Source organism: Heterocephalus glaber, unplaced genomic scaffold (assembly GCF_053883595.1).
Source record: "Heterocephalus glaber isolate CG9 unplaced genomic scaffold, H.glaber_assembly_v1.0 deba00001463, whole genome shotgun sequence".
Lineage (NCBI taxonomy): Eukaryota > Metazoa > Chordata > Mammalia > Rodentia > Bathyergidae > Heterocephalus > Heterocephalus glaber.
The window spans coordinates 12719147-12737719 of record NW_028258310.1 but is presented as its reverse complement, the minus strand read 5'-3'; the positions used below and the strand labels follow the sequence as shown (position 1 = coordinate 12737719).

At 36.7% G+C, this 18573-nt stretch overlaps 1 protein-coding gene across 4 annotated transcripts in view; it reads right to left on the bottom strand.

The window, feature by feature from the left end:
- Positions 1-18573, bottom strand: part of Jakmip2 (janus kinase and microtubule interacting protein 2) — a 197678-nt gene that overhangs the window by 16278 nt on the left and 162827 nt on the right. For all 4 annotated transcript variants that reach the window (XM_013075748.3, XM_013075749.3, XM_004854361.3 and 1 more), the window contains 8 exons: positions 17331-17429; positions 16107-16205; positions 14232-14285; positions 13304-13369; positions 10862-10930; positions 8052-8129; positions 5962-6165; positions 306-371 (listed from right to left, as the gene is read on the bottom strand). In XM_013075748.3, coding sequence (XP_012931202.1) covers positions 306-371; positions 5962-6165; positions 8052-8129; positions 10862-10930; positions 13304-13369; positions 14232-14285; positions 16107-16205; positions 17331-17429 — 735 coding nt within the window. The remainder of the gene's footprint in view (positions 1-305; positions 372-5961; positions 6166-8051; positions 8130-10861; positions 10931-13303; positions 13370-14231; positions 14286-16106; positions 16206-17330; positions 17430-18573) is intronic.

Sequence of the window (18573 nt, the reverse complement as noted above, 5' to 3'; positions counted from 1 at the left end):
TAAACATTTTGAAAAGAAAGAGCAAAATATAGTAACACAACTTAGAAGAAACTCTTGGAAAAGAAATGAAGATGAAGAGGGGGAAATTGAGAAAAGAAAATAATTACAGGAAAGAATAAGAATCAACAAAGGGCAAAAGTGTGAAGGTTAGGTTACTGATGGCTCAGCCTGGATGGAACCCTGGCACCTAAAGGAAGGTGAGTGGCACAGGAAGTGCACACTAATAGAGAGAAATACAGTGAATAAAATCAGTATTGGTTTCTGATTAAACACAGAAGTTAACAGGTCATGAATTTAACACATACCTTTTCTTCCAAGTCCTTTATCTGTCTTTTCTGGATATCTGTTTTATCTTCCAAATCACGGATTCTCTGAAGAAGGTAAAGGAAAATATGAAAATGTTAGTAGGGGTCAAGTTGTACAGAAAAATTCTTCAACAAACAAAAACAGATAAACTTTTATAAAAACTTTAACTAGTACCACCAGCTGGAAGTATGATGTAATGCATGTTTCCATATTCAGAAGGTTGCGTATTTCAAAAAATTACCCAGATTTTTGGTGGAAAATTACTGCCACTAATTATATTTTAAAACGTTTAAAACCTCAGATCAAGGGATCTGTAAGAATACATTCCTTTCCCAGGAGAGAGAGGCAGAGGCCACCACAGGGGCATCCGGGTTGTCAGGAGAAGGTGAGCTGGAGTGAGATGCTGGGATGCCTCATTATTGTTGAGAGAGCAGTAGGTCCTAGGACTAGTGAGCAACAAACAAGCTTTTTTTAAAAAATTCATTAAGTTTATTGGTACATTTAGGTATACAATATGGTGACATTCCTCATTGGGAATTTGTACCTTTACATGATATATCTTGGTTCTTATTTTTTCTCCATTCTCCTGCCCTCCTTTCAACCCCTCCACCTCTACCTATTTAAAAAGACTTAAACAAGCTTTGTTCTTAGCCCTTTGGATTGAGTGTTTTTGTGATTTATTAGTGCAGTAAAATTGCCAAAACTGATGTTTACAAACATACACAATCCTGTTGCCTTTTTCTAAACTTTCTTTTCAACTTTATTTCAACCCTGTTTTAGGGTGGAATTTCCTCACAAACATGACTGACAAAATCTCATAAAACAATGTAGAGTTTTAAAAAATTCTCAGAAGGGAACTGATAAACTAGGCTAAAAATTATAATAAAAATAGCACAAGTAACCATAAAGACAAAATCCTATAGGACTCTTTGTACTTACCTGTGAACAATGTAACCATATCTCACTAATTTAAATAGTATGGATTGTATAGCAAAGTTGAACATACAATAATTTTACAAGTAAAAAAAATCTCCACAGTTACAGCTGGCAACCTAAAGGCTTTTTTGTGTTCATCTACATGGTCATACAGTGCCAGATTGTTATTTGATGACTCCTGTTGGGAAAAACTAGAAAATAGAGAACTAGAGCCTGAGAAGAAAAACTGGAAGCCAAATACGGTGATAACGGAGAGAGGTTTTTATAATGCAATGTGGAGAGAGAAAAGGGAAGCTAAAAAGAGCATACTTGAACTTGGAAATTAGATCTCCTTCTTTCTAAAACAGTAGTTCTCAACTGGGGATGAGCACCCTAACTCTGGCAATGTCTGGATGTTTTTTAAATAGTAATTTAAAGTCGATAATTCAGTGATTGTAAGTATTTTCACAAATTTAAATGAGAGAAGTCAGTGATTGTTAGTATATTCATAAATTTGTGCATCCATCACTGCTAGCTAATGATCTGAACTTTTTTTATTGTCACAACTGAGGGTGTGTGCAATAGGTAGAGGCCAAGGATGCTACTAAATATCCTGCAATTCTCAGACAGCACCATCCCTGTTCCTGAATAATAAATAATTATCTGGTCTAAAATGTTAGTTCAGTAGCTCTGACAAGGAAAAGGGCTGAGAATTTTGCAGGAAGGGCTGGTGTGGGCTTTGGTCAGAGTGATATCATCAGGGTTGAAATGACAGGACAGCGAGTGCTGGACAAGTGCTGTGACAGGAGTATTTATGATGTGTATAGGGGTGATGTGTGTGCTGCTGTGTAATCAAAGGCACCACCTGTGCTCCAAAGTAAAAGAATAAACGTGCTAGACATTTCTACCTTAAGTGTGCAAGCAATCTTCGGCGTGACTCCTGGATGTTAGGGTTAGAATCACATTGAGAGAAACATGAATGTGTGAGATTACTGAAGTGTTTTACTTGGCCATCAAGTCAATACTTGTTGGACACCTCTTACCACATTCAAGACTATGCTGGACACAATGGGGAACACAGGCATCAGTTAGTTCCTGAACTCAAAGAACTAAGATCTAGATGGAAAGGCAAAATTTAAAACCCAGGGAATAGCAAAATTAATTAGAACCGGTAAACAACGGCAAAAGCCATGTATAAGTTTATCAACAATCTCCAATTCCTAGTACAGTATTTGGCATGGAAAAGCTCTTCCAATGCATTTGTTCAATGAATTAATTATGCCACATTATATAATGTGGGAGTGATTTCCTTTTGTTCCCATTCCCTTTCTATACAACCTAACAGGAAACTTCATCCAACTCAAAATAGATCTTTATTCTATCTACTTTTTATCTCTCCTGCTACCAAGTACAAGTCACTGTCATCCTGTCTGGTGTGACAGTTTGCTACCCACTCTTCCTGTCTCTTCTCTTACCCATCCTACATCCATCCACAGCAGCCCATAAGAACTTTTAAAATGTGGAAATGACGACAGCATTCTCCTGAGTTTAAGATGTCGGGGAAGGAAAGAGAGAAGGAAGCTGAGCTGTGTTCAGAATAAACCCAAACTCTCCCAAGGACCTCCGTGATGTGGCCTTTCCTTATTGTGACTGTGTGCTCCTGCCACACTGGCCTTTTTCCTGTTCATTGAATGTTCTAAACTTATGCCCATCCCAGAAACCTATCCTTTCTCTAGCTTCTAGAACATTTTCCAAAGTCTTTGTGCAGCTATTTCCTTGGGTTTTAGGTATCTTCGGAGAGGCCTCCTTGACTAGCCAGTCTAAAGTGGCCAATTTTACTCCCAAATTCACATACATATTATATAATCTTCTTCATAGCACTTATTGTTACTCTTGAAAACTGCTTTGGTTACTGTTCATTTGTGCTGTGGCTTTGTTCCTTTCCATTTTCAAGATCAGTAAGAGCAGAGACTGTTGTCTTTTTTCCCTATCACGTTCCCAGTACCTGGCACCCAGCAGGTCCTCAGTATATAGTTTCAAGTAAATATATAACAAAGTATGAAATATACATTTCCCTCAGCAATGTGTGGGCCATTTTGTTAATCAAGGAGAGGATCTTGAAAAAAGTGGATCATTAACAGACTGGAAAAATGGGAATATTAGAATAAATGCAATGACAACTGAAGGTCATTGTAAGGGTAAGCAGTCATGAAAATAAAGGTATGGAGGTGAAAAATCATGGTCCAAGTGGGACCATGAAGTTTCCATGAATGGAGAGAAAAGCATGCACTGGAACCTGTCTCAAGTTGAGACAGAGAGGTAGCCAATTAATTAAGGATCTGAAGAGATCTGCACAGGATTTTCACTCAAGTGGAAATTGGGACCAAAGGGATTTTGAGCAAGAATGTATGATTAGGAAAGGTGAGAAGAACCTATGGTGATATATACTGTGGACAAGAGAGAGAAGCGAAGGAAGTCTTCCCCCATGACACCTGTCTGAGCTTTTTTAATGACATTTATTGAGGTATATCATAATTATTTTTCTTCATGTTAGTCTCCTATGTTTTGTGAAGGTTGGGTCCATGGGGAATTCTCTGTGTCTAGCACAGTACCTAGCATTAGGAAATACATTTAAATGTTTCACTAAATGCTAGCTAATGGAGTTGGGTTACCTCAGAAAGCATTTGGCAACAACTGGATGTTGTTGCAAAAATGAAAGTTCCTGCACATGCCTGTGGTAACCGATGTGAACAAAACAGACCAGCTTCACAAGTGCTTTGGGGGGAAAATGCTGTTTGGATGTGGTGCTATCCTAATTTTTGGAAGTAATGGAGAAGACTCCAGTATTTTTAGCCTGAATAATTTGGGATAAGGTCATTCTACCAACCAAAATAGGTAGGCTGAAAGAGAGGAGAAAAGCAAGAACAACAATGAATATGTGAATTTACTCTGAAACATTCAAGCAAAAGCATCTAAGAAATGGTTAGTGATATGCTGTAGATGTTAGAATCCATTGCATAATTATATATGACCAACATCTTCTAGCGTGGATCTCTGAAATTAAGCCAATGTTTAAAAGAGAAGGGTAAGAGAATAACTAGGCAAGGCATATTTCTAATGAATATTTGTTTCAGAGATGAAAAATATAATTGGAAATCTCTGAGGCTAGTAAATAACATGTGCCTATCAGCTCAGGCTGGATCATTTACATAAACAAACACAATTATTTTGGGAGTGAAATACACCAGTTTTGTAAAGAGAGACTCAAATGGAATGACAAGGATTTTATCGCAAGTAAGTTTAGACGTCTGTTCCTCCATCTTAATAATAAACACTTGTGTGGTTCCATGATATAACTTCCAATTTAAAGAAAAGTAATTAAAAAAATAAAATAAAAAAATAAAGAAAAGTAATTAAATCATATTGGAACAGATGAGTTTGTGCTGAAGACACTTTTATCCCTTGATCAAAGGAAAGAATGTGGAAAGTAATGAAATGAGGTTACAGTCTATTACTGAAGCCTTTAGAAACTTAGGTAATGTGTCAAAATTTAAACCTTCACGATGGATTCTCAATGTATGTCAACAGAAACATACAAGAATTTATCACCTTTGGGAAAAATGACTTCAGTTTCCTGCTGACTTAGGTAAACTGTTAGACTCTAAAGACAGGTGAAGCTCCTGGCTACATCTGAGGTAGGATAAGCATCAATTCTCATGAATTGTTCTTATTGATGCCATAAAATAATTTCAATTACTTTTCTACTCACCTTGATCTTTGATGAGCACATGATTCTTACTTCATCTATATTCCCAACAGGATCTATACCAGTTGCTTGTTATAGCTCTAAACACTGAATACTGCAGCCTGGCACATTTAGGTCTGGAATTCTTAATGAATCTAATTTTTTAACAAGGGTTTTATCCCTCACCTGTCAAACTACAACATGAGTGAAGAAATGGAATTAAGAATTTGGTTGGAAATTAGTACCGGATAGCGGTTTTGAATCTTGCTAGTCTAGGTGAATCATGGACCTCACAGATGACTTAAGCTACATGTGACAGTATTGTGCAATGGTCATACCTATCAGTGTTGGGGTCAGGCAGACCTGGATTGTAATCTTGGCTCTTGATATCTGTGTCCTCTTGGGTTATTTGCCCAAGAGGTTTTGTCTCCAAAGTTGGGACGTAAGAATACTTACCTCCTGGGGCTATACTGAAGATTAAATGAAATGATGTAAACACAGTTTAGTTTAGTACCTGGTATATAGCAAATGCCAGTTAGTTTACAGTAGCATCCAGACTTTGTTGCTGTTGCTGTTTGCTCTGGGAATAGAGAGAGGCCCTTGTCCTCTTTCACTCTGTTTAGATTATTTGAGGAGGTTCAGTTAGGGACCAGAATGAGTAATAAGAAGGAATCACTATTTTGCCCTGGAGAGACAGTGACCTGCTTCCCCGAATAAGGAGTAGTCAGACTCCATGAGACTCAAAGGGTATTTCACAACAAAGTAGTTCTCAGAATGATAGCATTGTAATGTCTCTGAAATGTCAATTTTCTCAAGATCGAATTATTATGAAACTGTCATCTTGTGTTGAGTGACAGTAGAAAGCAACAATTATTCATTTTAGCCTTTGAAAAATTTCCTGAGCCTCTCCATACTAATACTCAACACCATGTAATTAGTACTAAGTCTCATGTGCTTAGTCCTAACCTACACAGATGTAGGGGCTTGGTCCTCACCTGGTGGGCTTGCTGTAAGAGCTCCATTCTCTCCTGGAGAATCTGACAGTCATACTCTCTGCTCTTCCTCAGCATTTGCCGCCGTAACTTTTCTACTGCCGTCCTCAGCTCCTCTTGCTGTTTTTCACTTAATAATTCACCAAACTTGATAACAGTTTCTTGCTGCAGAGCATTGTACAAAGTAGCTTCTAGTTCCTGGATTCTCTGCCAAATAGAATTAAAAAGTCTAACTTTGGAATTGAGCGTTTACGTGTGGTGTTGGGACTGCACATGTGTGGGTGTATGTGCACATGGATGTAGTGCTTTTGTCTCTCTGATCCTAGCCACAGTGGAGATTCCAAAAGTTCTCCAGCCCAATTCCCCTTTTGAACATTCCCCTTTTGATACCCCATAAAGGTCATGCCGATAACACATGGAACTACTCTCATGAGGGAAATTTGTTTTCCTTCTTGGGATCTTGTCTATTTCATATACTTTCCATTTATACAAAGGCCTTTGTTATAATAACTATACCTTCTTCTATTCTTATATGTAACTAAAAGTAAGTTTTCTCTCTCTTCCACTTGACAGCCCTTCAGATATTTGAAAATATCTAATACAGCAACCCAACTTTTAGAAATAAGTGTTCTAAGTTGGAACAAAATACTTGAAATTGGAGATATATTTTCATCAACAAAATGCCACCACACTTTCACATAATAATCATCTGTACTTGAAGATAGCTCTATGATCTCCATGTATTTTCTTGAAATAAAAATTGGGAAATATGGTCCAAAAATGGCCCAGAGTCTTAGAATTGGTCAGTTTTTTTTTTAATACACTGAGATTTATGATTTCCCTAGCACCTTTCTCTGAGTCCTCTCTTTGATAGCTTAAGGGTTTACTGTCTCATATCTCAGGGTTTTTTTTTAACCCACTTTAGATACAGTTGCCAAACTCTATAGTCTTATTCCTTATACCTTTCATAAGAGTGACTGGACATGTCCTCATATGGTATGCTTTCCTAGGTTTTGTCCTTGATTAAGCACAATTCAACTTTTGAATGTTAAGTATGGTGTTCTGAATGAGGACTCAATAGTTTTGGGAGCCACATAAACACCCAGTTTAATTTTATTAGGTAGGAGAGACAAGTGTAAAAGGGTAGGAAGTGAAGGAAAATCACTTGTTTCTTTATTCCCTAATTAGGACCAATTCTCATTGTCTTTTTTCCTCATCAAAAAATGGCAGCATCCTATATTCATTCTGGAGGGGGAAGACTGATTTACCTTTGTTATAAGAAGGAGGTGTATCTTTCTTTTCCCAAAAGTGACTAAAGCTGCTTCCAGGAAAGCATTATAAAAACCTCTGCTAGCAACTTCTTGAAATATTTCTCTACTTTATTCTTTTTTTGTTGACTCATGACTCTATTGATGGAGGCAGGGCACAAGGAAAGAAGAAATATGAGCTATAATCCAACATAAGGGATCTTGCAATATGAATTTGGTAGGGGGAAGGGATCAAATGTAATGTTCCTCAGCATAATCTTCTGTGGGAGAGAGAAAGACAGAGTCCATTTATCAACACAGCCTGGCTCATTGTGGCTGGATTGGGTAGTTAAGGCTGCAGTAATGAGTTCAATCTATATAATATCCACTTACCAACTTGGGCAAAATTCATGCTCTTTAAGCCTTACTTTCTTCATGTTTAAGAAAGGAATGACAATGTCACCTACATCTCATAGGCTTGTTATAACAAATAAATTAATTAAAAATTGTACAACAATTGTCAAATACATTATTATTTTACCATTAGATTAGACTTCCAAATGACTTGATCAGATTTAATAAAACTTTTCTTTAATCTATACATTTTGTCATCCAAAATGTATTTCATCTAAATCTTATTTAATAACACATTTATTTTTTAAAAACAAAGTGTAATGACCAATATTATAAGCATATTATAAGGAGAGATAAGGATGTTCTTGTTATAAAATTATAACTGTAAACTCGTGGTCTATTTAAGTACATGGCATGGCAAATTAAATAAGATGCTACATTCCATACTATGTAAACATAAATATTCTAGTTTCTGTTGCTCGCTGTACCTACCATATATGCTTGGTCAAGAGCTTGTTTTCTGTAGTCTAGTTCTTCTTCCAGATATCCTTTTATTTTGCAGAATTGTTCCTATAATAAAAGGCCATATTGATAGAGTCAGCTTAGTTAACTAGAAAGTGATACATAAACTGTATTGATTATTCTTTTCTATAATTCCAACATAAGACAAATCACTGGTATTTGTAGAGTCATAGATTTTTGTCTGTCAGGGAAATAGTTCAACTTTCACAGTCTCAAAGGGAATCTGAAAATCAATAGAAAGAAGCATAAAAGATATAATAAAAAATCCACATGGAATGCTTTAAATGATTTTTAGGCCAGTCTGAGAAGATGTGATTAAGTATAGATTTTGACAAGATAAGTGTTAAATAATAGATTTCTCTGTCTAAATACAGTCTGCCCTTTGTATCTGCTGGTCTTGCATCAAGGGACTCAACCAACTATAGCAACAATATTTGAAAAAAAATACATCTGTACAGAACATGTACAGACATTTTGTTTTTATTATTCCCTCTAAAATAAAGTACAACAACTATTTACATAGAATTAGGTATTATAAGTAATCTAGAGATGATTTAAAATGTACAAGATGTATGTCAGTTATATGCAAACACCTGCCATTTTAGACAGTAGACTTGAGCACTGTGGACTTAGCTGTCTGCAAGAGGTCCTGGGACCAATCTTCTGTGGACACCAAGGGATGACTGTATGTTGTGATAGTACGCTTTTGTAAGGATGATTTGAAGTACAATATAGCACCACTGTGTAATAAACACGTTTAATTTATTCAAATCCATCTGTGCAGCAGACACGAAGACAAATAAAAGTTTGAAGAGTAGGTGGTGATTCTGCCCCATTGCCACTTCATGAGTGGTTGTCAGCCCTTGCCCAAAGCTGGCGTGAGCTAGGAGGCATAAATTTGATGTTTCCTGGCTTCTTTTCTTTTCAGTTTCCTTGTGCTTCTCATATCATGAGCCTCTTGCCATCAGCATGTAAAACTGTATCCTTATGTATGACATAGTCCCAAGTGTAAGTCAGTTATTTCTTTGGGTGTTAACTGAAGAAACCACAACCTCTTCTAATTCTAGGGAAATGCCAATTGTGGTGACTTTTGAGAGAATATGCAGTAATCTTGCTATTGATTTTCCTGGTCTCCCTTGGGTTCCTAATCACCCCTAATTAGAACAGTACCTGGTATAAGCTGATTGCTTTATTAACATTTGCGCATTTAAAGAGGTTTCAAGGGTAAATCTGAATACAAACCATTTTTGTTTTGTGTTTTGACTGTAGAGCCTAACCTCTTGGTAAAATGTGAATTCTGTACAAAATACAAGCAAATAATTTATAAGCTGTGACATGCCATAAAAATACAAGTTGCAGTTCTTATTATAATATTGCCCAACCTGACAGGAATGAAATACATGTTTTTTTCTAAATAGTAATGATAATATTTACAAAGTCTTGTTACAAAATTCTACACATTACTACAAGTTAATAATAATCAATTCCTACACTTGGTGATTTAATTTTTTTAAAGTGCGTTAAAATATCCATAACATAAAATGTATCTCATTACCAATTTTTATGTGTACAATTCAGCAATATGAAACATATTCATATTGTTATGCAACCAATATCCAGGAATTTTTCATCTTGCCACACTAAGCAACCCTATTTTTCTTTCTCTCACCCCTTAATAACCACAGTCTTTCTGTTTTTATGAGTTTGACTACTCTAGGACCTCACTTTAGTGTAATTATATGGTATTTATCTTTTTGTGACTAGTTTATTTCACTTACACAATGTTATCAAAGTTCATACACACTGTACCTTGTGTCAGAATTTCCTCTTTTTTTTTCGTGGTCCTGGGGATCAAACCCAGGGCCTTTGAACTGAGCTATGCCCTAGGCCCTTTTTCAGTTTTTATTTTGAGACACGGTCTCACTACTGCTAGTTTCTAAATTGCCTGGGCTGGGCTCAAACTTGTGATCCTCTTGTATCAGCCTTGCAGAGTGCTAGGATTACAGGTGTGGGCCACCATGTCTGGTTTTCCTTCCTTTTGTAGGCTGAATTATATTAGAAAACATGCCACATTTTGTTTAGTCATTCCCTTAGCAATGGATATTTTGGTTACTGCAACCTTTTGGCTATTGTGAATAATGCCACTATGAATATGGGTATACAAATATCTCTTCTAGTCCCTGCTTTCAAATCTTTTGGATAGACAAGACATGATCAAAATATATAGTGAATATGTAAATTAAAATAATTTATTACAATAAAAGACACATTACCCCTAAATCCCTCAAAATGCTCCCCTATGCTTTGAATGAACTTATCCTGTCATCCTTGTCACTTTCTGAATCAATTCTGGGAAATCTCTTTTTAATAATAGCCATTCTAATAGATGTAAACAGGCTTGGAAACTTTTAAAATCAGACGTACATCCTCTATTTCTATTATTTTTACTTCATAACTATATGTACTAGAAGGGTTATTTCATCTAAGAAAAAACCTACCTAATATAATTTTCTTCAGCTGCAGAAGAAATATTTGGAAATATGACCAAATATAACATGCTTTTTTGGGAGACTACAACTTCACATTGCTGGATACTTCTCATATTTTAAATTGTGCATCTTAGCACAATTTGAAAACATTCAATACTTCTCTGTACAAAAACTTATAAGGAGATTACAAACTTTCATCAGTGTGAGATAAAACCGGTAGGGGCAACTTTCATTTTCCATTTGCCTTGCAAATGTTCCTTAATTGTTATGCTACCTTGTCTTTATACTCACCATGTCACTTTCCAATTCCATCATTTTCTGGTGAAGGGCAGCCTCTGCTCCTTCAATCTGCTGGATCCACTAGGGGAATAAGAAGACAGAAGCATCCGATGAGTTTGTTTGATGCAGTATACACCTAGAGCTCAGGGTATCACCTAGTGATGCCGTGTACCCCTAGGTGCTCAGTGTCCTCCCCATATGTCTCAGGAGGCAGGCTGAGAACTTATGTGAAAACCTAATGCACTTTAATCTCTTATCTCAGACCCAAGGCTGTATATAGTCTCCCATGTACCATTCATTCAACAAACGCATGCTATAACATCTATCATGCATCAGCCACTGTGCTAGGCTTTGGGCTGTGATGGTGAACAAGATCAACAAGGCTTTGGCCCCACCGAAGGACACATAGGAGGCTTTCTTCGAAATGACATTTGCACTGAGGTCTGAAGAGAGATGTTTGGAAAAAATGAAGAGGAAGTTCCAAGCAGAAGGGGCCATCAACAGCTCCAGGTGGGAGGGAACGTAAGACTTTATAGCCTATAAAACTGATTAAAGGAAAAACTAATTAGGGCTTCCAGAACCCACACACTTAATCATGATGTCCAACTGCCTCCTTAAGGTGTAAACTGACCTTTCACATGACTGAAATCCAATGTAATAACTTGTTCCATTAAATAATATATGTGTTAGGATCATCCTATATTATTCAAAGTCTAAACTCATTCCAACTGTTCATCAATGCTGACATTAATACCACAGAACAGAATACTATATTTGTGTATTGAAGAAGATGAGTACACATGGTGCATTGTTTTTGTGTTTCCCTTTGTGTCATGGGAAGTGTTTTGTGGACATCCACAAATTCACTCACTTCTTAAATAAACATTTGCTGATCACCTATTTTATGTGCTGTTCTGATTAAAAGTTAAGAGAAAAAAAGGGAGAAGAAATAGATGCCATATTTGTTCGCACGGGGCTTAGAGTCTAGTGGGAGGTAGAGGGGAGGTGTAAAACAAGTAAGTGGCCTGTGGCAATATAATTGGTAAAATTCAGGGAGCAGAAGCACAGGTCACTGTGAGAACATAGAGCTAAAAGCCTAATTGGGCTTGGGTGAGCAGGAAGGCTTCTCCACGTATAGGGAAGTCTAATGGTTACGATTTAGCCAGGCAAAGGTAGAAAGAGAAAACGGGAACATCCTCTAGGTAAAGAGAACGGGGTGGTCATGAATGAAGACTGAGACAGAGATGGGAACAAAAGAGATAGAGACAGAGACGGAAGGTCTAGGGAGAGAAAAAGACAGGGAGAAGAAAGAGCCAATGCTGGAGAAATAAGTAAGGGATAAATCCCAGGGGGCCCCCTTGTCAGGTTCTGAATTCCGGACCTGCTGTTAGGGTCAGTGTGGTGCTATGGATCTGCTGGGGCATTGAGAGAAGTCATCAAGTCTGGAACTAAACTGTGAAGGAAGAGGGTTTTTGAAGAGCAAATTCCCTCTTTCATGTCATTTTGTGCGTAAATACTTCAATATACATTTCTAACAAATAAGGTCTTTCTTTAAAAAAATATAGCCATGGAGCCGTGGTAATACTACCCTTTGTAGAATTAACATTAATTTCCTCTGTCATCTGTTATCTGGTTGCCAATGGACAGAAAAATGTCTTTAAAAACACTTAGTTTGCTTAAATCAGGATATAAAAGACCATTTCAATATTTCTTAAGTATCTTTGTATTTTAAAACCACACTTTTTGTCTCCCTTTTTTTCCCTTATGTCCTTATTTTGAGTAAAACAACTATCATTTGACTTGCAGAATTCCCTCATTTCAGATTGGAGAAAGCTGATTACTTGCTCATTATTTCATTTAGTTTTCAACAAGATTTTTGGGCATTTTGTAAGGAGTCCAGCTCCCATTTTATCCAAACTTGCCGGCCTGACTCTCAACTGTGTGCTCCTCTCCATGTGGCCACTTTCCTCTTCCCTCTGCTTCACCATTTACCAGGTTTAGACACGAGGGGGCAGAACACACCAGTGTTGCTTTTCCTCCCGCCAGTCTCTGTGTAGGCTTTCAGAATGGGATACAGAGAGCCACCACCAAGTAACAGAACCAGTGGGGAACATTAGGTGAGCACACATCCAAGGAGAGCCCGGGTCAGGAGCAATGCTCCAGTTTACCAGTTTACCCAGCGTGGAGAGGCTGATTAAATAATGTACTCCAGAAGGTCTCTCATTTCCTAAGAATGATGTATTTTGTAAGGGACTTCATAGTAAAAATTATTTACTCCAAATCAGTGAGTAGAATTTCCTTTTGTATATTCTCATTCTGTCTGGGTCATATCACATTTATCATATTCAATAATACAGAGTCATGGGGAAAAGGAATGTTCTTTACACCCTATGCCGTTCTTTAAATGTTAAGCCAGACACAGAGATGATTTGAAATGTTAGAATGACTTATTACCTTCTCCGCTAGGGATAGCACAGTGCTGGCCTGAATAATGGCCACTTGTTCTTCATTTCTTAAATTCTGTGAAAAATAAACAAGAAAGGCAGTAAGATGAACACACTTATGATATTTATGCTATAGATATGAACCACTGCCACCAACAGCTACTACATATGCATTCAGGAAAGCTTAACAAATTCCTATTGTTTAGGAATAATTCCTAACAAAGAATGAATTCAAAAACCTGAAAGAAACATATTAAATGTGATTTTTAATCTCTCCCTAATACTAGTTTGACTTTTTTTTGTCACTGTAAGCATACTTTATGAACAATCGTGTTATAAAAAACCAGAAATGAAGTAAAGAGCAGTCTCTTCATAGCAGTTCTGTTGTGATTTCATTGATATTATTCCCTCCTTCGATAATTTTTCAAGGGAAAAAATGGTGGCTCCTTCAACCTACATGTGCCGTTTATCCTGTATCACAATGAATGATCCTCCCATTGAATTAATATGCCTTGACTCTGTCTGGAAGAAGTTTTTAGAAAGAAAAAGAATAATAGCGTTCAGGTCCATTTTTATGAAGTTGTCAATAACCCTAGCATTTAGCAGCATTTGCACCTGCCTGACTGATTAATTTTATACTGGATGCCTCTGAGTAACAGTCAGCTGGAAATTAGCTTTAATCACTGCAGATGTGGTCGGCATTCAAACTAGAGACCTGCTCATGAAAAGCACTTCAGCAAGTCCCATTTCTGTTACTGCCTTCTAGAGATATCTGGCTAGGTTGTTTGACAAATCATAGATTTCCTCTAGGGAGCTACACCTTTAAGTAAATGTAGCATTTCACTTGCTGTCATTTTATATATGATATACTGGGAAGTATTTTTTACCTCTATTTAGGTAAATTTATATCTACCATATCTATACTTTGTCATACTTACCCCGTTATCGCCCAAGATATCGAGCTGCTTTATGAGATCAGGGATATTCACATCCTGTAAAATCAAGGAAGTGTGTTCAACCCAAAGACACACGTGTAGCCTCACATTTCACCAGTGCTTGCAATGCTGGTTTAGACAACATTGCAGGGCCTGTACTTTTGTGAATTGTTTTTAATCAAGGACAATTGGTTTTTAGTTTCTTCTTACAAGTTGTGTGAACTTGGGAAAGCTTTTCTAATGTTCTCAAATGCAAACAGAGATAATAATACCTATTTCTTAGGCAAATATGGAGAATAAAGAGACTGTGTGAATGCCTGTATTATTAAATAAGGACTGAGAATATGGCCATTAACTTTTTGTCTTCTAATTGCTAATTATTTCCAATTACAAAAGATTTCAGGCATAAAGAAAAGTGATATAAAGTAATAACCAGTGTCTTTTTAATTAGAGGAATACTAGCCTGGTTGAATTTTGTCTGTCATATAGAAAACTATAGTAGATATCCATTGCTTGAGAAGATTAGCATGAATTTCTTCCTGTGGGAAACAGATTGGTTTTCCTCTAGTCCTGGAGTTCTTACAGGAGCTGGGCTCCATCTGAAACAGTTCTCCTGAATAAGTTATATCCACTGGATTAGTTGTTTGTGATGTATCTAAGAATTAAAGATCTAAGAAAAGACCATTGCTTTTCATTTAACTAATATTGAATAAAAATTGCTTTGATTTATAAATTTCCAGATAGCCCAGGAAGACCAGAATTTTAGACACCACAAAAGTGGTTTTCAATGAGACAAGAAAGTATAATTTTATTGACTAATTTTTCGCCCACTTTTTAAATTTTATTAGTACCACTTCTGCCTTTTGTGCAAACAGCAGTATAGCAGAGCCCTCCACCAGGAAAGGGAGAATCTAGGTCTACATCATAGCTAGGGAACGGCCACTGAAGCAGGTATATCTGGCAGCTCAGAGTGGGATTAGGAGGGGCCATGCAGAAGGTAAAGGAGAGGCCAGGAATAGCTAGCGGAGGCATCCCAGCTATACTTCTGGAGGAATGATTCACAACAGTATTGCATCTGTTGAAGGACAATGTGTTTTCTGGGAAATAGCCACCTCAATTCAACCTTACTATTTAAAAAATATTCCAGTAGCACTAGAGATGGAATTTTGTATTATCTAACCAGTAACAAGTTATAAGCCCTAAACCCTCTCAAAAGGGAAAAATCTTCCCTAAACATGTCAAAAGTGATGGTAAACTAGATGATTTCAAAGGCCTTTTTAAACTCTGAAATACCATTATAACAAATTCCACAGTGCAATTCCAAAGTTACAACAGATTCTCAGCAAGTATGTTTTTATTCTGGCAACCTGAAATGTGCTTCTTGACACACTGACTTTTTCATATTTTCCCTAGATGATTAAGGCTAGTATCTTAATATGCACGTGATTCTTATCTTTTTTGTGTGATGCTGGATTCAACTCAAGGCCTATGCATGAGCTGCATTTGCAGCCTTCTTTGCTTTTTAAGTTTTTGCTAAGTTGTACAGTTGCCCAGATTAGGCTCAAATTTTTTATTCTCCTGCCTCAGTTTCCCAGAGTGCTGGGATTACAGTGTGTGCCACCTGGATATAATATTCTTTGTTACTATGTTCTAAATGATTATCCTTTCTGAGTTCTTTGCTATTACCTTTCATATGTGTCACATATTTATTTTATGTTCTACTGATTTTCCAACCAATATGATTATTTTCATTTCCTATATGGTTTGTATCAAATGACATCCAATGGCTGAAAGACAAAAAAAGTCATGGGCATCTTTCCCCTTCGAGTACCCCACTTTTCTAATTCTACAAACATAAAAGACTGAATGTTTGCCTACCTTGACACCTTCTTTCATACAGTAGATTTGCAGAGCACTAACACCATCTGAGAATGGGTGAATCTGTAGGTTAAATGGAGGGGATCGCCTTTCTCTCTCCTTGAAATACAGTAAAGAATATATGAGAATTAAAAAATAAAACCAATTAAACACTAAAGTAGTTCTCTATGCTATTTCAGTAGTTTATCAATATGTCATTAAACTCAAGATATTCATCCTTAAATTTAATGAAAAAAAAAACTGACTAGTTCACTATAAAGTATGAAAGAAAAATTACAGTGTCAGCTATTCTTGCAAATTTTTTGATTTTGATCAAGGAAATGCAGGAAGTGCTGCTCCAATTTAAACTGTATGAATATTTAGAACTTTTAGATATCACAGAGTAGTCTTGCCATGAGGTTTAATGGTAGCAAACAGCCTTTTACATATTTAATCCACTCAATCTTTATGAGCAAGATATGCAGGCTGCATAAGATGACTTACTCTTCTTCACTGAAGTATACCAGCTGGTAACTTTTTATCCAGTTCAAATTTGAACTATCTCCAGAAGAAACCACTGGCCAAATGACAGAAAAATTGAATGGAAAATTTTCTTCTGCTTTCACATATTAATATATGTTCAAACAGACCCTAAGTCAGATTTTGCATGATATAATTGAAATCTGATTTGATTTATATGTTTTATTTATATAAGCAAAACCACAAAACAAACCCTTGAAATTTGGCCAAATTAATCAAATTACTCCCTAAAATAAGTTATATTCCTGCTTAGCCTTCTTTTGCATAAATGCATTATGAGCTAAACAGTTTAAAAGCTCAAATTTCACTGTAAAATATTTTCATTTAGCAAATTCTGAAATGTAATCCTTGAAGCAACATTTCAAGGAGTCAAAATTCAATGAAAGATGGATATTATTTACAATCAATGAAATAATGATAATATTTGAATCCATTAGTTCAAGTTTTGAAGATCAGACTCATCTAGAAGGACACAGCATGTGACTAGCACAGTCTGAGCAGATAGTCAAGAGTTACTTCAAGGCCTCACCACTCACCAATCAGGTGACTTGGGCAGGTATTTACTCTCCCTCAGCTGCCTCAGCAAGAAAATCTTGAGGGAGAACATAAAAGAATATGAATCTGAAATGACTACTTCAGCCCCTGGCCCCTAATATCCTCTGTGCATGTTTTCAATGACTACTTTTGCTATGGTTATTTCCTTACTTCTAGCTCTAGGTTTCGAAACTCCAGCAGTTCATTCTGGTCTCTGGCATCCTGCAGTTCCTGTTGTAGACGGTGATTTTCTGCCTCCTGTTTTTCTATCTAATAAAGTAAATCCTGAAGTTAGGTGAGCATTGCAAAAAGCAACTACAAGTTTGCAAAGCAAGCATGTATAATGCTTATTTTAGTTCCTAAATAAACCATGAAACAATTTCCAAGCAGATGTGAATAAAGTAAGTCTCTGGCTTTCCTTCAGTTGAATCTTTTGAGTCAAGGAGAAAAATTCAGGATATATGGCTGCTTCTAGGCCTCTTGTGAAGAGTTAATCTGAGATACTCATATACCTTTGTGGTGGGTCAGACACAGCATAATGGACTGAAAGGTACTTGTGAAGGGGATTGACATGTCTCATGTCTGGAGTTACCATTTGTCAAAATATAGTTCCTTATTATTAATTGACAATTTGTAATTGTATAGGTTTATAGGGTACAAAATGATGTTACAATTTGTGAATATGTGCTATAATTAAATCATATCAGTTAATGTGTCATCACCTCAAATACTTGACTTTTTGTGGTAATAACTTTTGACATTTACTATCTTAGCAATTTTTAAATGTATAATCTTTTTTTTTTTTTTTTTTTTTTGATGCTGGGGATCGAGCTCAGGACCTTGTGCTTGTGAGGCAGGCAGCGGAACCACTGAGCTAAATCCCCAGCCCCTGTACAATCATTTTTTAAAAACAGCTCTTATATAAAACTTTGCAGAATTCCATTTATCTATAGAATGAAGCCAAGCTCCTTAATATGGAATTGAAAAACCTTAGTGATCTGGCTACCACCTAGCTTTCCAATTTCAGCTGTTATCAGTGGCTTCCTCTACACACTCACTTGTGATCACACACACTAGGCTCTAGCAACCCTGTCCAGGTGCTGTCTGTCATCACCTTTCTTCAAAGGGCTCCCTATCTCCTTTCCTACATAGGAGATCCTACATTTCTTTGTGTGCTAAGGTCTAACATCTATAAGAGCTTTCCCTGGCCCACCCATTCTGAAGTGACTCCTCTTCCTTCTGTTTCCCTATGGACTTTCTTATGGGATCTCTAGTACAATCCCACGAAGCATGGAATTGAGTTAGCTGTGCTCAAATGTGCCTCTCCTGTAGACAAGGTCTATTTCTGAGTCATCTATGGATTTAGGGGATCATACAGTCTTCATCAACTCCAATAGGTTTGGGGTTCCTTTCA